Source organism: Stigmatopora argus, chromosome 23 (genome assembly GCF_051989625.1).
Source record: "Stigmatopora argus isolate UIUO_Sarg chromosome 23, RoL_Sarg_1.0, whole genome shotgun sequence".
NCBI lineage: Eukaryota > Metazoa > Chordata > Actinopteri > Syngnathiformes > Syngnathidae > Stigmatopora > Stigmatopora argus.
In genome coordinates, this window is record NC_135409.1 from 6592314 (window position 1) to 6618238 (window position 25925).

The 25925-nt window shown below is 41.9% G+C and overlaps 1 protein-coding gene across 2 annotated transcripts in view; it reads left to right on the top strand.

Annotated features, from left to right (window-relative positions):
- Positions 1-25925, top strand: part of grm8a (glutamate receptor, metabotropic 8a) — a 140122-nt gene that overhangs the window by 43594 nt on the left and 70603 nt on the right. For both annotated transcript variants that reach the window (XM_077594351.1, XM_077594350.1), the window contains exon 3: positions 15076-15292. In XM_077594351.1, the coding sequence (XP_077450477.1) occupies positions 15076-15292 (217 nt within the window). The remainder of the gene's footprint in view (positions 1-15075; positions 15293-25925) is intronic.

Consider the following 25925-nt stretch of genomic DNA (forward strand, 5'->3'; position numbering starts at 1 on the left):
GTACTCCTACACTGGATTTTATTGTATGCTTGCTTTGATTCCTAACCCTAACCCTAGTGGTAGTGGTTGTTTTTAGTTCATTTCAATGGGAAACGTTCGTTCGAGTTACGAGAAGATCGACATACGAGCTCAGTCCCGGAACGAATTAAGCTCGTATGTAGAGGTACCACTGTACTGTATTTTCCACACTGTAAGGCACAGTGTCAATGAATGACCTATTTTAAAATTGGTTTCACATATAAGGTGCATTATATCAGTAATAGTGTTAGTTGATGGATGTCTTACACATCCACTACGTGCTGAAGGGAATATCATAACATGATTAACGGATATTGATACATATACAAGGCGCATTGGATTATAAGGCGCAATGCAATCTTTTCTTTGCGCATAACAGAGGGAACAATACGGTCATTTCGCCCCTATTTGTGTTTTGTTCAAATTAAAATGTAAAGAAAAATAATTCAAGATATTCAGCAGTAGAAGCTAGCTCCGTGTCATTTATAATAATGATACATCAAATAAGTATTTATATGTACATCGATATGAGTGGAAATTGGTCATTTACACACCCAGTGATGTTATCCCGTGGTCGATTCAATAACACGCAGGAAAAGCAGCCATCAATCAATTCAATAGAAGTAATCCAGCTACTGCTGTGCACTGCACTGTTGAAATTGGCAAACGCCTCCTATATCATATGTCACAATCCAGCAGAGCTGACCACAGGGTGCTCATCTAATCCTTCATTTTTCCGTTATGAAATCGATTGGTCAAATCCAATTTGGAATGCAAGCATGCAGCATATTACAGGAGACAAACCGTATAAATAATAACAGCGTCAGCGCTAGAAATCGCAAGATAAATTGCTCGGGCGAAGCCAAAACACATGCACGCGGCCGTCGCATGACATCAAAATGCTCGCTAAACAGTGGATTCGCTGGGGCTGGTCTCCAATCGGTCACTGGCGTGGAGGCAACGTAATAACAATGAGTCTGAACCTCTTTGCGAAAAGCACACGGCGTGGCCGCAAAGCAATTCCAAACACATTTCCACGAGGCGACACAAACGCTGGCGCCCGTCACGCCGTCCAAAAAAGACGTATTGGCCTGACGGATACAGTAAACATCTGTGAGAAATGGAAAGCGCGTGCGTGATTCCTCGCCTCTTTGATATCTCGGCCCATCCATCGTGCAAAGTCAGACTGATCCCTGCCTTAATGTTCGCATATATAATTAACGACATCAGGCCATGAATTAAACATCTCTTATTCCCTTCCACTCTCTTTGGGAAAAAAAAAACCTTCTGTGTTGTGAATCACAAGCAATGATCGGATCACTTGGAGACTTTATATGAGCAAAATGGGAAAATTGCTTAAGAGCACATTGTTGTCGTATCATTGGGTGGCTGGAAGGCTTAAGAAAAACACCAAAATTGCACTTAATTAGCAAAGTGATGCAAATCTGCAATATAATACTGCTAGTTTAAGACCAATAATCAAGGCCATTGAGTTACTCTAATAACCAAATCCAATTTGACGATAAATATATGAATATAAATATTTCAACTGGCTGAAGTGGGGACTAAAATGTCCCCTTGGGTAATAAAAAAGCACAATAAAAAATAAATGGTTGAACCTATTACCTTTCTAGGACGGTGATGGAATAAAGCCTCGTTTAATATCCGTGTTTGTAATAGTCTATAAAAGGTTGAATGAGCACTACTAGCTATTAAATTCATGTACAAAATGATTTGTGTTTTTTTTAAAGGATTACCTATATACTCCACATAATCCCTATTTATTGTGGGTTTATTAGTGGAGACGCACTCATTTACACCGTTATTGTTGGATGTCCTCCAATCCAGCTTCCGTTCGTTGAAAGAAATGTTTCCGATTGATAACCCGACTGCTACTATAAACCTTTAATTGTGTGAATGTGACTGATAAGTCTGAAAAATAACTTCAGAAGGCAGGTTAAGAAAGAGTGAGACCAATTTAAAAGAAATAAGTTTATCACCAGACTGCAGAATGGGGAGAGCTCAAACAGCGTGATCGCTCACAGTCTGTTGTCCTTGCAGCGCTCACCGAATGACCAGTGAGTGAGTCTTAAATACAGGCAAAACTGACAGTTGTCAGCAGGACTTTGGACAGATACATTTCAGAAATTTGCAGGGCAAAAAGTAATTGATCAGTGTCGGACAGTTGAGTGTTTTTGCCAACATGTCAACTCAATCACAAGACTAAGATTGATTAATCAGTCAGACTGTTGAGTGTTTATGCTGACATGTCAGCCATTCACAGTTTGTATGAGAACGATGCTTTTATACTCACAAAAACTAATATAATCTTACAGTGACATTGAGAAAATTGACGGAAAAGTCGTCTGTCTGGAGGAGAGGAAAAATTGGACGGATGACACCTCGGCAAAGGCTTACTGTTTAAGATGCTTTGAGATTTTGATTTGTTTTTGTGATTAATGTTTATTTTGGTGTTTTATCTTCCTGCAATCTTTGGGAATCCCTCTCAGAAATTATATATATGTAAGGACACTTGCTTCCGAGGTTTAACCTCACTGACTCACTATTTTTGCAGATAAAATGGCTGAAAATGACCGCTGAGCTTTAAGCATATAAATATGTTTTGGGAAGAGCAAAAATCTAACCCAAACTCAGCTGGTTGCAATCCCCAAAATGCACCCATGATATTTATCACCGCCTCATACCTCGTTAGGTATAACTTCATGCGCAGGCCTTTTTGACCGATTGACTTCCAGATTTTGCTGACGAGCGAGACTTGAGACACTTAAACTGCACTCATTAAGCGCTGACTTTGGATTTTCTTTCTTAAACAAAGCCACAAAGTGGACACGTTCAACTGATGAGCTGACCTGTGAGTGAACCGATTTTCAAATGTTGCGCCGCATAAACACAAAGACCCCAAAACCGCTACCGTCGCTTTATCGAGGTGTCCCATCTGACAGTTTTTGACATTGTTGACTGATATAAAAGCACCGCACCGCACTACATCTTACCGACAAAAATGCGCTCCAACTTTTATCGTCAACTCCTTCAGGCGATCACCCGTTTGATAACGGGTGGCTTTAAGGTCGACATTTATCAAGAAGTTGCAACGACTTTTAGTGGCACGACATGAGGGACGTGCGAGAAATGCGTGTTTTTAGCCCTTTTTAAGTTTAAACAATTCACGGGCTCTGTGATCTTCCCAGATGACGACTTCGTAAAGAAGGGAGGCGCCGTGCACCAAACATGTGAAACGAATGAGGGATTGTACGGGAAATGGTAACGCAGGTGAGAAGATGAGAATTGGTGCAAAGAGGGAGGAGGCGTGGCTAACGGGTGCGAGAGAAAGACTATTAGAATGTTGAGTTGAGACATGGACACTGGCACTCATTTTGCCATGCGGAAGTAGTTGAGAGAGGAATGTAGAGAAAGAGGCAACGAACTGGGACTAAAGCAGTGACTTGTTTTTTTCCTCTCCCTTTTTGTTTGTTTATTTTACAAAGAAAAGTCTACGTGTTGTGCCTCAGCATGGTCCAATCCATCGAATTCAATAAAGAATCCCCTGAGATGATAGTGCGACAGCAAAATGCCACATGAGGGTTTTTGCATAAGATCGTTGTGGCGTAAACGTGGCCTTAATCTCTGTGTAATAAGCACCGGGGGCTGGCCAGGGATCTGAGGACGGGATGGCACAGGACACCTGCGAGATGTGAAGACAGGTGTATCGTAGCCAGGCGAGGAATAAAAGCGAGGAGCGATGGCGGGGGAACCAGGGAGCTAGATGAAACGAAGGCACAACACGAGATGGGGTCACGTTTGATGCCGAGTGGGGGGTGTTTTAGATTCAAGGCGAGTATAGCCTCCACTGTACGTCAGATGACTTTTTAATTTGCTGTATGAGGCCATTCATGTGTGTTTTATAGTCGTATCGGAGCATCAACTCAACAGAGTTCGTGGTGAGTGGAAGATTGAACACTTGCTTTCAGTTTTCCTCCGTATGACGCCAAAGTAGTGATTGCCAAAATTGGCATTTATGTGCTAAGAGGGAAAATGTCAGCGGTTATTAATTAAAAACCCGTCAGGTGCCACACCAATGGGTTGTCCTTTGCCAAACACCTGGCTTTTCCTTTTCCCTTCTTTTTTTTTGCCGGAACGATGACAGGGTAGCAAAAGCCAGCGATAGATTTATTATTAATATACTTTAATCAAACAGGGAGACATCTTTAAACATACACTGGCTACAACTTGCAAGGAAAATCACTCCCAACTCGCCTTCGTTCAAGAGGATTCTGAAGAGCGGCATACTCTTCTCTCCATTTAGTTGCGCTATACTCAAAACATTTAATGTAATCTGATTCAAACAATTGTATAAGCTAACCGAATAACACCATTAAGGTCAAAAAACAACTGCCACAACAATCTCATATTAGATCAAAACCAAAAACACCTGCGTAAGATTTTGCACAAGTAAGCATACAATGTGACCCGAGCGGATCGGAAACCAAAACAACTGCGTAAGAATTTGCACGAATAAGCATATAATTTCTTTATAAGGTAAATAGAGCGACAGTATTTTTAAACAATATTGCGATTATCGCCATCTGCCGGAAATCAAGTCAAAGCAATTTAAGAGTCCCTTGTAGATCTTCATTGCCAACTCAGATCAACAGCCTCGGCCTGGAACATGGTGTCCTGTTCAGTCAATAGTCCTGAAAACAATTAACTGGCCTCGAAAGCGGCTGTGGGGGAAAGTGTCCTCGTCCTTACTTGGTCCCAACATAAAGCACAAATTAATTTATAGCTTCATTACCTATTAAAATGCTTAATGAACATATACTAACATCCCAGAATAAACCCAACAAAAACCAAACGGGAAACGAAGACCCAGATGCTTAACGCAATAGTGGCAGCATTCTTGCAATTTTGGATTTCTTTGATTACTTGAGCTAAGTGTTATTTCGCTCTCAATTTGTCTTCCTCAAGTGCTTTCAATCATTGCATCACTTCCTCCCACCTTTTGTCTTTTATCATCTCCACTGCATTCCCAGGAGAAAGCCACCTCTCATGGTAGATAGACACTGTTAGTTTCTTCTCCATTTTGTTCCAACCTTTTCCCCCCCTAACATAGCCAATGCATTTGCGGTATTTACCAATTCTTGTTCACGCAAGACTTCTTCAGCATTTTAATGCGGATTGAACTCCCGTCCGTGGCCGCCGACCCTGTCTAACCCCTCCCCCCCCTTCCCGAGGCTGTCGGGTGTTTAGCTACGACAATCAAGTGTGATTTTCCCCACCCTGCTCTTCGTGGATCATGGAGCATTAAATGATCTGGCCTCAAACCCCTCCCCGATCTTCAAAGACTCTTTTTCTTGACTTTGAAGTTAACTGCTCTTTATCGCAACTTTGAAGTTAACTGCATTGCTCCGTGGCCATTTGTTGCCAGAATAGTAATGGTTGTCTTTAACATAGACGTCGTCCTCATTTTGCCGGACAGTTTTTCAACTGGACCATTCCAGTGGGCTTAAAAATTAAAGACAAGATTGCTCAATCTGCAACAACGTCAAATTTTTAGGCGGAAGTGACGTTGGAGCCCTAAGCCGACAATTCGAACTAAGGAGGCATTAAGACAATTACAGTGGTACCTCGAGATACGAGCTTAATTTGCTCGTATGTCGATATTCTCGTAACTGGAACGCACGTTCCCCATTGAAATGAACTAAAAAACAGATTCATCCGGTCCAACCCTCTGAAAAAACACTAAAAACAGGATATTGGATTGGAAAAAATGTTTTATTTCTTCTAATCGCCATCTATTAACAAAGTAACACATAACTAGTGGTTTAATAGTACTAAAATGTGTTTAATAGTACTAAAATTATCCAGATTTTGAAGGGGGGGGAGAGAGAGAAGGACAGAGAGAGGGGGGATTTTTGCACAGCAACGCGCTCGTAACATAACATAAACAAATTTAAATGAACTTGGATTACGATGCAGACACTCAAAAATAAGTTTAATCTAACCTTATACTAAACTTAATTCTAATTTTGTTTTACATTTTTATACCTTTTGTTCTTCCAGCTAGGTTAGCTGTTTGCCCCGCCTCCACACTGACTTTCAGTCAATATCGAGGGCTGTTTGCTGTTGTATTCCCTTCAAAATATTCCGAAAATGATGCACACAAATGTCCTCACAATAGGATAACGCACGACCACTTGCCAACAAGAAGTAATATATACTCCTAGTACTAGCGATCGCTACGCCATTCGCGCTGAGTGACGAAAAAAACCACTGAAAAAAAATGCAACGCAATCGTATCTAGAGATGATTATTTGCTCAATTTTACTCGTATCTCGAAATGCTCGTATGTCGGGGTGCTCGTATGTCGAGGTACCACTGTAAGCAACAAATGGGGTTGATGGGCAGCATTGGTTGTGCCTATCATCACCTTCAATGCAGCCACTGGACTAAAAGTCAGTTTTTCCTAGTGAGCCAAGGTGGTCTCAGCTCTCATTAAATCTAATGAGTTTATTTTTCAGCAGTCGATAAAGCCGCATGCACAATAACGTTTGTAATCCACCTGAACGGTTTTATCTTCCTGCAAAAAAATGTAACCAATGTTTGACTCTCTCCTCCGACATGAATATTCTTCTGGCAGTTATTTAACATTAGCAGGATGGCCTTTCCTCCCCGAGGAATAACACGGGAGGGGAGTGGGTGCACCTTGTCAACGTGTGACTCAAATGGCGTGCAAGGAGGTGCGCTGCTCATTCGGGAGGCGTATTCGGGAACCAAATTGCTTCCCGGAGCATTCCTCCCTAAAAATAAAATGATAGCGCTTCCCCGGAGAGCCCAACGGTGCAGATAACGAGGCGGTCTTTCGACAGTCTTGACGCCGTTTCTCCCCTGCGGCCCGACAGTAGCGACCATGTTGGCGAGCGTTGCTCTCTTTAATGAAGCCAAGCTACTGTTGGGAAACTTAATAAAGCGAGAACACCATTCAGTTTGCCCTCTTTTAAGGTGACACCAGAAAAGTTGGAACACAAGTTTACACCTGTCGGCAAACTGTTTTATTTCACTGTGATCGGTTTTTCGTTGAAGTTAGGGCTGTCATTTAGATCACAGGTGTCAAAGTGGCGGCCCGGGGGCCAAATATGGCCCGCCGCATCATTTTGTGCGGCCCGAGTAAGTAAATCATGAGTGCTAACTTTCTGTTTTAGGATCAAATTCAAATGAAGGTTATAGATGTATATTATATTTCCTGATTTTTCCCTTTTTAAATCAATAATTGCAGTTTTTTATCCATTTTTTCTTTTGGTGTTTTTTAGGTCAAAAAGCATTTTGTAAAATCTAAAAATAAATGTATAAAAATATTTTCGTTTTTCCACTTTAATATTGAATATAATTCTTTTTTTAAATGGTTTCCATTTGAAGTGAAAAACAAATGATTATTAGATGTTTTCCCTTACTAAGAAAAAAGTTCAAATAAACAGTTTTATATCTATAAAAAACTGAATATTTAGGTATTTTGATCCAGTTCTTATAATCCAATTTAAAAAAAAAAAAAAAAAAAAAAAAAAAAAAAAAATCTAAATATTATATCTAAAATCGTCCGGCCCACATGAAATCGAGTTGATGTTGTTGCGGCCTGTGAACAAACCCGAGTTTGACACCCTTGATTTAGATGAAGGAAAATTTACATTTTGGAGGTTTTTGCTATTTCCACTATTAACTCAGGAGATACTTTACTAAATTTGACAGATTGGACATGATTGGGGCGCAACCCTCCTTTTCTTCTGTAGAATTAACCAATAAACTGTGGTAAAACGCCGTTTTAATCCGATTTTACTGTTTCCCAGGAAGCCAGAGTCGTCTTTTTGTTTTAGTTGTTTTGTTGTTGATCCACTTTCTTATTGCAACTCGTCACAAGTTACAAACAACGAGTCTCAACTACTGTTTTCCATTGAGTCGATCAGTACACTCTCTGCCAGAATCATTACCCTCAGTTTCTACTTTGCAGTGGCAAACCGGTACATGAATTCTCTTGATTCTACTACTTCAATAGCTATAGATTTGTGTGATGCTTTTTCTTTCAATACTCTGACAAGATTCTATTGTTCGTGTGTAAAAACTGTCCAAATAGCTCACAATTTAGACTCGGGGTTTGCGTCTTAAAGCCTTTTGGGCAAACAGCCGGCAATACAGCAATTGCCATTCGTGCTAACAGTCAAATTGGTGGTTTTTAAGCTCCAGCTGTGCACCTGTCCTTTAAAGGATGAAGGGCAGCCTTCAGGAGCGTACAAAAAAAAAACATAAATTGCTGAATTCACGCCGGGTTTTTCCAACGTCTGGCTGTCGTATTGCACATTTGCTGAGTGTCCTATTGGGGGAAAGGTCTTTGAAAACTTATTTGGCCAAGTTTAGAAACTGCTAACGTTTTGTACTGACTTTCTTCAACTTTTGTACGATTTAGAATCTGGCCTTTTCCTATTGAAACACAGATAAATAATACTCTGACACTATTCCGTGGGAGTGATCTATATTCTATCTGCAAAAGCGAACTTTTTTTGGGGTGACATTTTCAACTGCAAGCCAGACAGATGCGGCGACGTCTCGCATGGGCAGCAGCCGGTGTCAACGCCGCTGTGAAACGAGGCACACACACGCGCGGCGCACACACATCAAGATGCAGAAAGTGACAACGGGGTTCTGTCGGCTATCACTTTTGTGCGTCACGGAAGGTAGAACCAAAGCTCTGGGAGATAATACCTCAGGTGCTTGTTGGATTCAAAAACCATCCTTTCAGAGATTGAAAATCATCTTGATTACATTTTAAAAGAAACCTTTAACGTCAAATAGTACAATTTTGGCGGTGGTGGTGATCATCTTTGCGTCATCTGCCTTTTTCTCAGAAGAATGGAAAAATTGATTCAATATTTGCTTCATCCTGTGAAGTCACTTGCTAATCACAAAATAAGAGAGCATTCCAATGTGTTTATTTGTAATAATGACTATATATCAGTGACGGTCCTTCAATGGGTAAAATCCACTTCCTAGCAGCATTTAATGATTAAATACAAATACTGGAGCTTTTCAGACATTACAACCGGACCGGGGGGTGATTTTCCCGGGAAAAGACAGCGATGGATGTCAATGGCGAAACGGCAAAAATTGCACTAACATGGGGTAAAATCCACTTCCTAGCAGCATTTAGTGATTAAAGACAAATACTGGAGCTTAAATACAAACACTGGAGCTTTTCAGATATCAGAACCGGGCCCACAATTGAAATATTTCGGAATAGAGCCATATTTGACTCACCAAAAATCCTTTTTAACTGTAAACAATATCCATCCTCCTTTCTTTCTTCGTTCTTTTCTATCGCCATCGAAGCTAATGCTGAAAGTCGAGCCTGTCCTGTCGTATTTCTGGCATAGTGCGTCTTGAAAATGGCTTTAAATCAACAACAATATATTTGCGTGTGCAGTTCGCTCCAAATACAGTTTGGTAGCTCTGGCTAATCACTAGCCAATCATAGTTGGTGAAAGCGATGACGAATCCCTACGCCTGCGACAAGGCAATGACGTATCCATACGCCTGCGACAAGGCAATGACGTATCCCTACGCCTGCGACAATGCATTGTGGTGTTGCCAACTCGAAATCTGATTGGTTAAAGCAACAGTCTTATCTACGCTTGTTTAAAGCGGCAGAGCCCGCAGAACTGATTGTGAAGGCCTTGAGGCAGATTTCTGAACCTGGCAACAAATAATGGCTGAAATGTGATTGGTTAAATGCTTCAATATGAAAACACACATCTGGAAGCAGTGCAACCAGGGGGGAAAGCAATGAAAGGAAGCTAACAGACAATTTGGAATTATTTAATAAGTATTGATAGACAAAATATAATACATGATTCAGATATTTCTTAGGCCAGCAGAGAAGGCCTATAGTCCTTTTTTCTTCCCCGATCTTTCTTTCCCCATCCCTCATCCTCCCTATTTGCCTGTCAGCGCCCAAAAATAAAAATACCCCCCAGCAATTGTAGCTGCAAACGCGGGCCAAGACGAATAAAAAAGAACGCCAATGTTGTTTAATGGCAAATAAAAATGGCAACGGGGGTGAGAAAGTGAGAAAATCAATGCGCTGCGTCCCGAGCTCTGAATCAATATGTTATATAGTCGCATTATTTAATTTGACCTCTCTTTGGATTAAAACTTGAAGCTGTAAAACACAAGACGGGTTGTGGCCTAAGCAGGTTTTGAACTACTGTAGGGATATGGCAGTAAATATGGAGAAATGGCGGTGTCTTGTGTATAGTATTGATCAGTATTGGCTGGGCTGTTGGCTTGATTAAGCTTGAAATTTACTGCAGCATGACATGGAAATTGCATTGTGTGTAGTTGGAAAAATTGTGTCACATTCTCAGCAATTTCAAAAATCAAATTAAATTAAATCAGGAGTTGCGGCTGTTTTCTTTCTGTAACTCCTCACTCAACCTGTGCCAATTAAAACAAGTTAAAAGACAGATGCTTGCCTTTGGCTCTCATAATATCGATCATCTGAAAATCTTTTCATTTCAAACTAGTCATTCTCATCTAAATTGTATTGGCAGGAATCACATCAAATGATTCCAAAGTCAAAATTGTCACCAAAAGTTGATGTCTGATAACTTCTAGTTCATGTTAGAGAAAAATAAGCAACAAAATGACTGTTTCACAATTGTAATCTCTATCATTTAACGTTCATTATGTTTTGACATTAACCCTGTAATCGTTCCATTTTGTTCTTGTTATATTCATATTCATTTTTCTCTATGTATGACTATTGTATGACTTTTTGCAATATATTTTTGATAATATTTCGGTGCACTGAGGCCACATATTGCTTGTGTACACTTGACAAAACGTATTTTGCTTCCTTTAGTACAAATTGTCTTTTGTGAATTTAAGCCGTAGTAGACATGTCATCATAAAACGGATCCACCTCGTCCTCGCAATTGCAATTAGAAATGTATTTGATGTGGAGTGAGCACATTGCCGTGTGCCATTCAGTCGGCTTAATTAGCTTCAGACCAAGGCGATCAATCAGACTTTGCCGTGACAGCTCCATTACAGCGACGATGCACACACGGTGCCTATCTACATATATAGTATATACATATTTATTTATATATATATATGTATACGTATATATATATATCTATCTCTCTCTATATATAGATAGCTATAGATGTAGATAGATAAAGATGTAGATAGATATAGATGTAGATAGATATAGATGTAGATAGAGATAGATGTAGATAGAGATAGATGTAGATAGAGATAGATGTAGATAGATATAGATGTAGATAGATATAGATGTAGATATAGCTCTATAGCTCTATATATTTATGTGCTGAAAATAGATTTAATCATCTACAAGTGTCCGTCCACTTCTGGGGGTGCCGCATTCATCCCAAGTAGATCTCATGTGGGCCGGACTACTTTATCAAATTGCCTGCAAAAAGGTCATTTATTGGCTCCCATTGACGTTAGATTGGACGTTTAGCACCGTCTATGGGAGTGAAAGATAAGCATCCACACCCAGAAATTTTGGAACACTTGCTATTGATTTTGAGGGTCTTTCTGGGTGCTCGTTTATTTGTCGGTTTCTGCTGAATTTTGGCCATTTCTAGGTGACTTCCTGTTGGTTATAAGGCATTTTAAGATTCCCTATGAACCATAGATGACGCCATTTTGATGCTTGCATTGCTTTTGACGCCCTTGTACGTCAATAATTCGAGGGGAAGTGACGGTTACAAAGTAGGGGTGACCCCGGAATGCCCCAAAATGACCAGGAACCCATTTTTTTTTTGAAATTGCATTTTATAGTCAAACTAAAGCAAGGGAGCTTTGTATTTCATGCAAATCTCTCCCCAATTAACAAAGAAATAAAGACTGCATTGGCTTTGGAAGGTCACATGACAAATGGCATTCCACGAGAATTTTTTTTTAAAAAAGGCCCCCCTATTTCTTCTTTTGACACATCTAGCACCAAGGCATTTCAAAAAGGTCGCTTTAGTCTGAAGGGTCCAGCAGTTTGCTAACATTTCTCCCTGTGGGAAACAACCTTATTTTCGGGGATTTCCTGCCGAGGCGAATTCTTATTTTCCAATGTATAAACTCTAAAAGTGTGTCTGAAACTCTAATTGAAACCCCCTTTAAGCAGTTGAACACCTCCCTTTTCTCCCTTTATCACACATGCACTCCCCTCTACACACATTCATTAGAGCAAATGGAATTATAGGAGGATTGGAAACATAATCTTCCTCCCCGGTGGGGTGGATGAACCGAGCCATTAATTTCCTCACCGCTAACTCCCAACTCGGCTCACTTTGTAGGCGAAAGATCGCTGGAGTCACTTGGATTCGAAGCCAACTATTCTCAGTTAAGCATTTAAAATTTGCTAGATTTTCACTAAAATTGGCCCACCACTTTTATTAGTGAGGAACGGAGCTGTCGGAAGTCAATGTCACTCAATTTGAGTACATTTACGACAAAAAAAGTCTTGATTCCTGTAGAGAAAGGGTGTCAAACTCGGGTTGGTTCACGGGCCACATTAACGTCAACCTGATTTCATGCGGGCCGGACCATTTTAGATATAATATTTAGATTTTTAAAAATAAATTGATTAAAAGAACTGGATTAAAAGCCCTGAATATTCAGTTTTTTATAGATCTAAAACAATGTTTATTTGAGCTTTTTTTAAATATATTTTTAGATTTTACAAAATGATTTTTGATCTAAAAACACAGAAAAAAATGATTAAAAATTACAATTATTGATTTAAAATGGGGAAGATCAGGAAATTTAATATCCATCTATACTCTTCATTTTAATTTGATCCTAAAACAGAAAGTCGGCACTCATGATTTACTTTCCGGGCCACACAAAATGATGCGGCGGGCCAAATTTGGCCCCCGGGCCGCCACTTTGACACATGTCGAGAGCTTTCACCAATATTTTGCACAGCATTGAAAAATGCTGTTTGCAAATCCTGTTAGTAAGTCTGCATTCTACTTGTATTTGTAAAAACCGGACCCCCACCCCCCAAATCAAAGGAATGTTTGCTCAGGTCGCTCGGTCCCATTTCCGCCATTCTAGTAAACATGAATATTTCCATTTCCTTTGAAATAGATATGTAAAGTAAAACAGTTGAGATGCTCATTAACAAACGTGGACACGCACACGCATTGTTTTCAGCGCTTGTAATATATTTCAGGTTATTTTCCATCTGTGGCCCTGATGAATTATGTATTCTCAATATCACAAACACCAAACTTCATAAGGAAACAACAAACTTCCATTGGTCTTATTTCCCACTGTTTTGGTACGGGAAGTTCTGTACACAGGTCGCATAAAAGTTGTCGGTGCGACCTTTGAAAAATGCCAACGTGTGGCAGCTGCTTCACATGTGACACTAAAAGAGAAGCAAGACATTGATTAATGGGCATTTTAAAATGTTACACGTACACACGCAATCCATATTTAATTGCTTAATGTCATCTCAATCCCAGTCCGGGTGTGCTCAGCACTTTTGAACCATTTGAAGTCTGCATGACAGACAGCTGACACCTAAATGTATGTTTGCCTTCAGACTGCCACTGAACTCCTACTTTCCTGCAATGAATACTAATGAGGCTTGTGGTTTGTGTCAGCCCCATCAGAAATGGAATCAATCTACCTGTCAGCTATTACCGTATTTTCTCGCATATAAGCCATATTTGTAACAAAAAAATGATGACTGAATCAGGGGTACGGCTTATATGCGCACAAATTAGACTTGACATGCATGAAACTGCCAGGCGATAAAGACGAAATGCCGTAACGCAAGACAATGCGGCCAATACGGTCATTTATTTCAATCTACCTGTCAGCCATTACCGTATTTTCTCGCATATAAGCCGTATTTGTAACAAAAAAAAATGATGACTGAATCAAGGGTACGGCTTATATGCGCACAAATTAGACTTGACATGCACAAAACTGCCAGGCGATAAAGACGAAACGCCGTAACGCAAGACAATGTGGCCAATATGGTCATTTATTTCAATCTACCTGTCAGCCATTACTGTATTTTCTCGCATATAAGCCGTATTTGTAACAAAAAAAATGATGACTGAATCAAGGGTACGGCTTATATGCGCACAAATTAGACAAAAGGGCGACAAAGACGAAACGCCGTAACGCAAGACAATGCGGCCAATACGGTCATTTATTTCAATCTACCTGTCAGCCATTACCGCATTTTCTCGCATATAAGCCATATTTGTAACCCCCAAAAAATGACTGAATCAAGGAAACGGCTTATATGCGCACAAATTAGACTTGACATGCACGAAACTGCCAGGCGACAAAGACGAAACGCCGTAACGCAAGACAATGCGGCCAATACGGTCATTTATTTCAATCTACCTGTCAGCCATTACTGTATTTTCTTGCATATAAGCCGTATTTGTAACAAAAAAAATGATGACTGAATCAAGGGTACGGCTTATATGCGCACAAATTAGACAAAAGGGCGACAAAGACGAAACGCCGTAACGCAAGACAATGCGGCCAATACGGTCATTTATTTCAATCTACCTGTCAGCCATTACTGTATTTTCTTGCATATAAGCCGTATTTGTAACAAAAAAAATGATGACTGAATCAAGGGTACGGCTTATATGCGCACAAATTAGACAAAAGGGCGACAAAGACGAAACGCCGTAACGCAAGACAATGTGGCCAATACGGTCATTTATTTCAATCTACCTGTCAGCCATTACTGTATTTTCTCGCATATAAGCCGTATTTGTAACAAAAAAAATGATGACTGAATCAAGGGTACGGCTTATATGCGCAGAAATTAGACAGAAGGGCGACAAAGACGAAACGCCGTAACGCAAGACAACTAACTTTCCCAGGTACATGTGTATGTGAACTTGTTCCAGATTCTTGTATTTTTTTTTGCCGATACGAGTAGGAGTCGATTCGTGCGTCTGGGTGTGTCATCTCCTGCTTTCTCTCCTCCAGATTCCTCAGATCAGCTACGCCTCCACGGCCCCCGAGCTGAGCGACAACACCCGCTACGACTTCTTCTCCCGCGTGGTGCCGCCGGACTCCTACCAGGCTCAGGCCATGATGGACATCGTCACGGCCATGGAGTGGAACTACGTGTCCACGCTGGCTTCCGAGGGCAACTACGGCGAAAGCGGCGTGGAAGCCTTTGTCCAGATCTCACGAGAAACAGGTAAGGGAACTCCGTTTTTCAACCCCCCCCGTGTCCTCTCGTTGACAAATGGAAGCCGAAGTCGGGAATTCCTTACCTTTAATCACTCTACCGGGCTTGTAAAGCGTTGCGGAGGTGTTGAGATTCAGTTGGCAATCACTCCCGGTGTTAAGTGGACAGTCAGAGAGAGAGGAGAGTCAATTGCGGGAGAGTAAACAAGAGCTGTTTTGATGGGAAGCATCTCTGTAGAGCATCACACCGTCTCGCATCATCTCACAGAATACGCCAAGCGATATTGACGTGGTAGGAATGGGGTCGACTTTGTTGTCTTATTGGGAAAACATCACTTTGGGCAAATATTTACTGAGTGACGGGCCTAAAGACGAGCTCTCTCTTTGTGAAGCCTCGCTCTTCACTTGGTGTTGCTGCACCGGCGCGTTTCGGCGAGCGGCAATTTCCGGCGCGGCGCTCTTTGCCCGCGCGTCGGGAGTCGGCGAGCGTCAATTTCCGGCGCCTTTCTGCCCCGCGCACGGGACGCCGGCTGGCCTCGGGGCCGCGAGTTGTCGTAGTCAGCGCTTTCGCGGTTACCGCCATGTTGCCTCAGCGCTTGTGTTTTGGGACTCGGCAGATAGCGTGCGTCCTCCCCTCGGAGCGCACGAGAGACGTGGCGTGACAGCACGCCAGTCGCTTGTTTGCATATTGCACACGGCGACACAATTGAGAAGGAGCCGGACTTTGGCGGTTGATCTCTGTTTGCGACCTGTGGGTGTCGCTAAAGAGTAGCTCTAGTAGTAGTTTGGAATAAAGTGATATGTCTACTTACAAAATGAATTGGTTTCGGAGTATTTTTCCCAAAGTAGAAGCATATTTTTTTACATAGAATTAGCATCATTTGTCGTCGATTTCAATTTAAAAGCATAGAATTGGATGAAATAGGTATGCAAATGTATGGATGTATCCAAAAAGAGCTTTAAGTTCATCCAAATGACTCGTTAAGCATTTAAATGAAAAGAAATGCAAATACATTTTCTAATGGTGTAGTCAACCCAAGGCTCATGAGCCATATATGGATCTTTTGATGGTTGCACATGGCTCTCTGCTAAACTGTAAGCTAAAATCAATCTCTAGCGCCACTGTAATCACACTGTTCACGCGATAGGATTGGTTTAGGAGTCACAAGGTGCCTGCTTAAAAATGCCTGTTTACGTACCGTATTTTCAGTACTATAAGGCGCACATAAAAGTCTTAAATTTTCTCCAAAATAGACAGGGCGCCTTATAATCCAGTGCGCTTTATATATGGACCAATACTAAAATTGTTATCACGATATTTAAAAATAAATCAATCGATAGGGTACACCATCCTCTACAGCTCTCACAACTACGGCAAGCAGCCCCCGACTCTACTATTTTCCCGTAGAAAACATACCGCGCAGTGACTGCTGGGATATGTAGTTCTTTTGTCAATACACCCAATGGATTGTGGCCTGTATACATCGACAGCAACACATCTTGACGAAGCATGGAAAGCAGCGTTGGAATAGTTACGCTAACTTCTAGCTAGCTACTATTTACGAATAGATTGTGGACCCCTGGACGAACGTATAAAACTCGACTTTTCGATGACTCATTTGGACAATTGTTCAATTCGGAAACAGAAAATGAGGACTTTGATGGATTTGTGGGTGATGATGACGTGAGTACATTGTAAAATGGCTAAATAAAGTACAACCAAACTCAGTTTTGCTTCCGTTGCCTTTTAAAAAACGTGTTGCCTGGCTGCGTCTTTAAAAACGGTGCGTCCTTTGTGTGTGTAAAATACAGAAATAGCACTCGTTACTGACACTGCGGCTAAAAATACGATGCACCGTATAGTCATGAAAATACAGTGTTTATTCAGGACATAGTAGTTAGAAACCTCGTTGTTACCAGCTATATCAAATTCAAATATTAGCAAATTAAGTCAACAGTTCTCAGTTCAATGCACCGTTAGCCATCAATATCACCTTTTTTTTGTATGCACACAGAACCGCAGGGAATTTTGTGGTGATTATTTCGTGATTGCAGTGCAATGATTGCGCCCCTACGAGTTTCTTTGCGTGGTAATGGCGGGCGTTGGTTTTAATTGGCGCGCCATTGTTTGCTCCCCTCCACGAGTACGTTTGCATGCTAATGCCGTCGGCGTTCCGCAAACGGGGCCTGAAGTGGACTTGTTGCTGAAGCGGTCGTCATGGCAACGGGAAGCGGGAGGCGGGAGGCGGGCCGTGCCCTACTTCTGCGCCCCGGAGGAGCCGAAAAGAAAAAGTTTGGCGCAGCTCATTTTTCAGCCTCACCACAGTCAGCAAAAATCTTGGTGTTTAAAATGACTGCTGGCGGCACGAGGTGAAAATAGCTTGATTTTTTTGGGAACATCCTGATTTCTTTAACCTTGCAACTTCTGATGCCATTCTCATAATATTTGGCTTTAAAATGAGTTGCTTCGTCCCCAAATTCGTGAAAACCAAACAACTTCCAGGTCATGCAACGTAAAATACAATCTTGGGAATTCGAGAGAATTTTTAGTGACATTTATCAGCAATTAATCGAAAAAAAAACCTTATCTCATTGAATAATCGAATTATTTTCCGTTAGTTAAATTTTTTAATGGTCGATTCTTGCAAATTAATACAAAATTATTATGTTAACACACGTCTTTGACTGCTTAAAACAATTGACCTGTCATTTAAAAGGAAGTGAGCACGTGCCTTTCAAAATAAACCAACGCTAGCGAAATGCAAAACTTAATGACGTTGCATTTGGTACACGGACGTTTCGAAATGAATCGTCATGTTAACTTAAAATGGCGGACCAGAAATAAAAACATGTTTTTTTTTTTCATCTAAATTGCTGAAAAAAATGTTTATATACAAAATGCCTATTTAGTCGTTTGCTAAAAAAATGAAGATTCATAGTAGCTCTCCTATCGCGTTGTATCTCTCATTGTTCATCGATTTGGCAGTTGATAAACGTGTAAGCCTCGGCACTAACAGTACTTTCCGATGGCTCTCGGAATTGAAGGTGTCGGGGAAACTTTACAACATGACAGCCAACCCCGCTGCCACCTCCATAGATTAGATGCTCTTATCCTGCGTTCCTCACCACTCGAGCGCTAATAAAACTCTGTGTGAAAGTATGAAGAATGCACATTGTTTCTCGTATAATTGAAGGCGGCTTCTGTGGATTTTTCCGTCCCGTCCCGTCAGCGCCGGCTCGCCTCTTGACACGATGTCACGTTGCACTTCAAAGCGGTGATAATTCACTCCCCTGTCGTGATATGCGGTCGGATTTCGTGAATGGAACAGGAGGGCTTATCTCCGGCGGGGTGAGGCCGTAGGGTTTAAATCCCGAGCCGAGTGGATCTTTTCTACCGCCTTGCCGTCTGATTTTATTGCTCAGCAGAAGATGCAGGTGCGCCGGCCGCGGGGGGGCTTTTTTTCGACGGTGGGACGCGCTGTGGAAATTGATGTGTAAGCCCTGCTACATGTTTGCTACCCAGCACAATGCACAGAACATGAGGAAAGCTAAAATGTGCTTTAAGGAACACTGATGCGTGAGCCACATAGAAAAAGGCAACTTTTGTTAGAAGGAATATGGCTGGTTTCGTCCGACAGTTAGAGAAAATGGCAGGAAATTTAGAATGGAATTACCGTATTTTCACAACTGTAAGGCACACATAAAAGTCTTAAATTTTCTCCTAAATAGACAGGGCGCCTTATAATCCAGTGCGCTTTATATATGGACCAATACTAAAATTGTTATCACGATAAAATAAAATAAATCAGTCGATAGGACAAGTACGGCAAGCAGCCCCCGACTCTACTATTTTCCCGTAGAAAAAGTACTGCGCAGTGACTGCTGGGATATATAGTTCTTTTGTCAATACACCCAGTATAACGGCAAGCACACTATTTTGGTGCTCACCGTTATTTCGGCTGTATTTACAAAAGAAATCCTGCAAAAGAAATATTTGCTTGTGCAGCTCGCTCCAAATACAGTTTGGTAGCTCTGGCTAATCACTAGCTAATCATAGTTGGTGAAAGCGATGACGTATCCCTACGCCTGCGACAAGGCAATGACGTATCCCTAAGCCTGCGACAATGCATTGTGGTGTTATCGACAGTCTTATCGACGCTTGTTTAATGCAGCAGAGCCTGCAGAACTGTTTGTGAAGGCCTTGGGGCAGATTTCTGACCCTGGCAACAAATAATGGCTGAAATGTGATTGGTTAAATGCTTCAATATGAAAACAAACATCAACCGAACTCAGTTTTACTTCTGTTGCGTTTTTAAAAACGTGTTTTTAGCGTGTGGGTGTAGCGTGCATGTTTAAGTTAGTGTATGTTTTGCCATGCCTGACTGCTTCTATAAAAACGGTGCGTCCTTTGTGTGTAAAATACAGAAATAGCACTCGTTACTGACACTGGCTAAAAATACGATGCGCTGTATAGTCGTGAAAATATGGTATTCATTTATGTCCAGATGAGTATCATTCATTCATTTGCTGCCATTTTTTAACAGAGCTTTGCATTGCTTACTTTGGCTTTTAGTCCATAGACTGCCTCCATCGAAGTCCTGGAAGTGAAAATGTTTGCTTTGAGTTTGATTTGAGGTTGAGTTTTATTTATTTAATAAGGGACAGCACATATTAATGAACATATGTATATTCTTGTTAATGAACAAGATTGTAGCCGAGGGCTAATTTCCATCTTTAGTCCCTTGTGTAGGTTGAAGATAAACGAGGACACATACTAGACTCACATACACAAACATAGCAGAGTTTTAGATAGCGTTGTGATGACAATTTTCTTGGTCTAAAAGCCAGGCTTGAAGATGATTGGTCAAGAGGTTCAGAGACGGGAGTTGACGTATGCTAATTGCTATTGAGTTCCAAGTATGAAGGTGCTTTGGCTACTTTAGCACTCTTTTTGAAGGGAACTACACAGTCACCTCTAGAGCCAGCCATTGTTGATGTGTTGGAATTTTTGGGTACAAAATCTGGCAGGGGAGGAGGAGCTTTGTGTTTGATTTGTCAATTTTGTCTTGAACTATGGACTGATTTGAGATGCATTTTGATGTCAGTATTTTTCTAATGAAACAAAATCATCCCAAGGACAAAATCCTTTAGCGTTGCCGTGGATTCTTATTTTTTCCCCTCCATGCAACTAATGGACCGAACAGAAATGTCACCTCGCCCGCAAGGTTTCCGAATCAGTTTGTGATGTCTCCAAATCTGTTTTTCAAGCGGTGCTCGAAAAGCACACCTGTTCCCAGCACACCGAACGTCAGCATCATCCGACCTTATCGTCTTCTCGACAATTTTCAATATACTTGCCGAAGGTGGAACTGACCATAAAAAAAACCATCCCACCGCGGTGTCCTTTAACTCAGTGGCTGTCATGGATAGGCGTCCAATCCTTCTGGACTGGGATGATACGGCAGGGATTTTCAAGAATGTGCAAATGCTTTTTGATTTTTTTTACTCGTCCCCGAGGTTATTTTAGCTTTCTTGCGTCGTGTCCTTCATTTTAGCCATCAGAAAATGTTGCCCTTTCATCAGTGCGCATGCTGAGTCACACAAGCAGGGGTGCGTACCCCCGGTTCGAGCCGTTGGATGTCGTACGATCCGTGCGAGTGTTGCTAATTAAAGCGGCTTTCCCGCGTATCTCAAGGTGAAGCCATCTTTGTAGCGCTCACCTGAAGGCCCAGCTCATCCTTGACATCTTCCATCTTTCATGTTTTTTTCTTTTCTTCCATTTCAATGAATTTCTTTCGAGTCCAAGCTGGCCTCCGCTTATTGAAGTCGCCCTTGTGTGGTTCATTTGAATCTAAATGATCATCTGAAGACATTAAAAGGGGCGATTCAATTAGATCGCAGGTGACGTAGGCCTTATGGTCGCCATATCCCAGCTGGGCGAATCCGACAATATCCATTAGGAGTTAACGGCCCATTATGCATCACTTTGCTGTCTCCACGGGACACTAAAAGAGGCCACCATGATCAAAGTACTTGTTTAAATTTCATCGCATCAACCCAAACCGCCCATTGTCTTCCATTGGATGCGATATGACGACCAACGGGAATTCCCAGATTCCCACCACGTATTTGCTCATGGCTCCGTACTCATTGGCTACCGTGGCAGGACTCGGGAACAGAAAATGTCTCCCGAACGCTTCCCGGTTGCTTGCTTTCCATGGTACTCGGACGTTTCGTCGAAAGACGTTTGGTCCCCGGACGTTTGGTCGACCGGACGTTTGGTCGACCGGACGTTTGGTCCCCGGACGTTTGGTCGACCGGACGTTTGGTCGACCAGACGTTTGGTAGTATGGGCGTTTGGTCGCTGGGTTTGCGAGTCCCGAGGTTTGAGTCACGAGACTTTCTTTTGTTTAACCCTAACTCTATTCACTCAATGTTAAATAATAGTCATTAAATCCCTATTCACTCAATGTTAAAATCTATCAATTGCATGCAAACCCGGCGACCAAACGTCCGTTCTACCAAACGTCCGTTCTACCAAACGTCCGTTCTACCAAACGCCCGTTCTACCAAACGCCCGTTCTACCAAACGCCCATTCTACCAAACGCCCGTTCGACCAAACGCCCGTTCTACCAAACGCCCGTCCTACCAAACGCCCGTTCTACCAAACGTCCGTTCTACCAAACGTCCGTTCTACCAAACGTCCGTTCTACCAAACGTCCGTTCTACCAAACGTCCGTTCTACCAAACGTCCGTTCGACCAAACGTCCGTTCGACCAAACGTCCGGTCGACCAAACGTCCGTTCGACCAAACGTCCGTTCGACCAAACGTCCGTTCGACCAAACGTCCGTTCGACCAAACGTCCGTTCGACCAAACGTCCGGTCACGGTTTTCCATCCACACATCCATTTCATTTGGATTTAATTGCGTCGCCTCATGTTACAGCCCGTTTGTAGCGCTTTACTCTCTGCCTCGCCGCTAATAAATCAAAGGCGCATATTTGCATAGACACGAGTCGGTGTCGTCTTTCCCACCAAACATTGCAAAGGCCTCCGACAGCCCCGGTTGATGGATCGCAGGCTGGCAAGCAGCCGATTAGCCCGAGCGACTGAGCCAGAATTACAACTCTGCGTGATGGCATTGTTACGCCGGCAACGAACCGTGTCGAGAAAGGCGACGACGGCTCGGACCGCCAGGGATCAATGTTCGATCGCAAATTTCTCCGCCTCGTCGTTTTTCCTCTTGCAAGCCTGGAAGTCTCGCACACGCTGAGCCAAGTCCAGTAAAGCTTCACCAGATCAAAGGAGATCTAGTTTGCTGTCCAAGTAAATCGAACAAACGTCACACGGCGTAACCGATGATGTTCTTTCCGTTCTCATCAGAGAAAGAAAATAGTGTCAAACATCATCCCGCTTATCCCTTTCAATTGCTTTTTTCATATTTCTGAATGGTCATTCACGCAACGCCGGCCGGCGCCAAAGACCCAATTATGCCGCTCTGCAATTGGACCTGACAAATGACAGCCGTCGCATGGAACATTCCGCTGCTTCTTCCCCGCAAAGTTTGACAGGGCGACGTAATTTATTCGCGCCAACCCACTGATCCAGAAGTTGGCTTCTCTACCATTTTTTTCTCCACGCCGAAAGTGGTTATCATTCAAAGAAATGGTAATATCCTTCACATTACAGTCGTACCTCTATATACGATCGTAATCCGTTCCGAGACAAATCGTATGTCTAGCTTTTCGTAACTCGAGCGAACGTTATCCCATTGAAAACAAATTAATTCGTTCCAACCCTCTGAAAAAACACCAAAAACAGGATATTGGATTGGAATTTTTTTTTTATTTCTTCTAATTCGCCATATTGACAAAGTAATAAATAATGAGTGGTTTAATAGTAATAAAATGTGTTTAATAGATGTAAAATTAGACATTTCGCAGAGGGGAGAGACGACACATACGGAGGCGGAGGGGGGGGGGCTTTTCGGGGGGACTTTATCCATGGCAACACACTCGTAACCGAACAAACAAATTTAAATTAACTTGGATTAACATATACAGACACTCAAACATACATTTAATGTAACTTTACACAAAACTGAATTCTAGTTTTGTCTTTTCTTACCTTTCGTTTTCCGGGTTAGCGGTTTGCCACGCCTCCACCCTCACGTTCGCTATCGATGGACTGTTTGCTGTTGTATTCCCTTCAAAATATTCCGAAAATGATACACACAAATGTCCTCACAATGGGATAACGCACGACCACTTGCCAACAAGAAATAGTCTTTAAAGAACGATCGTGGGACCTTCTTTCCTTAGAAAGAATAACAGGAAATGTAATAGCTGAGCTTGCCACGTATTGATTGTGGGTAATGAAGTTTTATTCTGAGAAAGGGTGCCATTACCTTTCTGTGTTGTGTCCACGAGTATACTTCATTACCCAGAAAGCCCTCTTTTTGTATGCGCGTTGTGCGTTTCATGGTCGAAACTCGTCTGAATAAATCGTTCAGTCCTCGTAGATATAGTAGTTCTACACGAAAGAGATGCGGCAAAAAATACAGTGTGCTACGATGATAAACAGCCTCTCATGTCATGGCCACCTGGCTTCGTCGCATCTCGAAATTTTAATCGTATCGCTAGCAAATTATTCAATCGAAATTTTCGTCGTAACACGAGCATGTTGTATGACGAGCATGTTGTATCACGAGGTACCACTGTATTTCCTTTTTCATGGCTTGTGCAGCGGCGAGTGGTTAGCGTGTCATCATCACACTTCTGAGGTCGAGGGTTCGATCCCAGCTTGGGCCTCATTGGGGAATTTGCATGTTCTTGCGTGGGTTTTCTCTGGGTTTCCTCCCTAAGCTAGCTGGTTGAACACTTTCAATCGTCCCTAGTGAATGCGTGTTCATCTCATTGTGTTCTGCGATTGGCTAGCCACCGATTTAGGGTGTCCCTTGCTTGGTGCCCATCGTTGGCTGAGAGGTTCCAGCACCCCCCGCGACCCTTTTGAGGGTGAGCGGTTCGGTAAATGAATGAATGAACGCTCCTGTGCTGCCTTCTTAATCACACTTTCTTCTACGCACATAAAAGCACGCAAATAATATAGTTTTAGGAAGGATGTTGTTTTCCTTTACTCATTTCAAAATATATTTTATTGTTTGAAGATATGCAAGTTTTGTTTTGCGTACGTTTCAATCCATTATAGTCAATAATCTGAAGGATAATATAGTCTATGAATGCAATATACTTTGAAGGACAGGTTATTTCTGCCATTATTTTCCTGTTTGACGCGCTCTAAACCGCCAGTGCACTTTATTTATTTATTTATTTATTTGACAGATGGACGACCAAAGTGTCAAAGTGAGAATGACGCTAGATGAAAAGCAAACATAAATACGAGAGGGGCAGATTATGCGTGCATTGATTTCTCCTCCACTCGTCTCACCACAAATAATGTTTTTAGTCAATGTCATTAGCTTGACCGCGTGTGCGCGTGTTGAGATCCGGCAGCTGCGTTGCCATGGCAGCATCGCCGGGGAAAGATACGCAGAAGAATAAAGTTTAGGATCGAGATAAAAATGTGCCAAAAGAAGGTAAGTTGTAAAATGAAAATGTCATGATAAACAACTTGTATTCCCAAATGAAAAAAATCCCCCTCAAGCATGAATCTATTTTAACCCGAGTTAACAATTTTTGCGTTTTTCTTTTTTTGGTAACGTTTTCAGAACAAAAGCCTTTCATATCATAAAGTCAAAGAAATACAGGCTTTCCTCAAATGAGGACAATGTCCCACTCTGTTCTGATTGGTTGGTTGAGCTATCGCTGTTCTGATTGGCTGAGATATCGACCCCTGCAAAAACAGGAGCAAAAACATCTCATTTTCAAAACCGCTTTATCCTCATTAGGGTTGCGGGGGTGCTGGAGCCTATCCCAGCTGACTCCGGGCCGGGCCAAAACAAAAACAAAACACAATTTATGACTTTTTTTCCATTTAGGAATGCAAGTTTGTTTGTTTTTGCACATTTTTTCCATACGTTTAGGCCAGTAGTCGGACTTATTGTTTCTCGCAACTCGAATTTCTTCTCCTTTCCCTCATTAGGGTTGCAGGGGGTGCTGGAGCCTATCCCAGCTGACTCCGGGCCGGGCCAAAACAAAAAAAAAACACAATTTATGACTTTTTTTCCATTTAGGAATACAAATTTGCTTGTTTTTGCACATTTTTTCCATAAATTTAGGCCAGTAGTCGGACTTGTTGTTTCTCCTTTCCCTCATTAGGGTTGCAGGGGGTGCTGGAGCCTATCCCAGCTGACTCCGGGCCGGGCCAAAACAAAACTAAAAAACAACAATTTATGACTTTTTTTCCATTTAGGAATACAAGTTTGTTTGTTTTTGCACATTTTTTCCATAAGTTTAGGCCAGGAGTCAGACTAAGTGTTTCTCCCGACTGGAGTTTCTTCTCCTTTCCCTTCCCACGTGATAGGTTTATTATTAATACACTTTAATCAAAACAGGGAGACATCATTAACATACTCTGGGTACAGCTTGCAAGGAAAATCACTCCCAACTGGTCCTCGTCCAGGATGATTCTAAAGAAACTGCATCCTTCTCTGTCCATTTAGTCGGTGCATAATCAAAACATT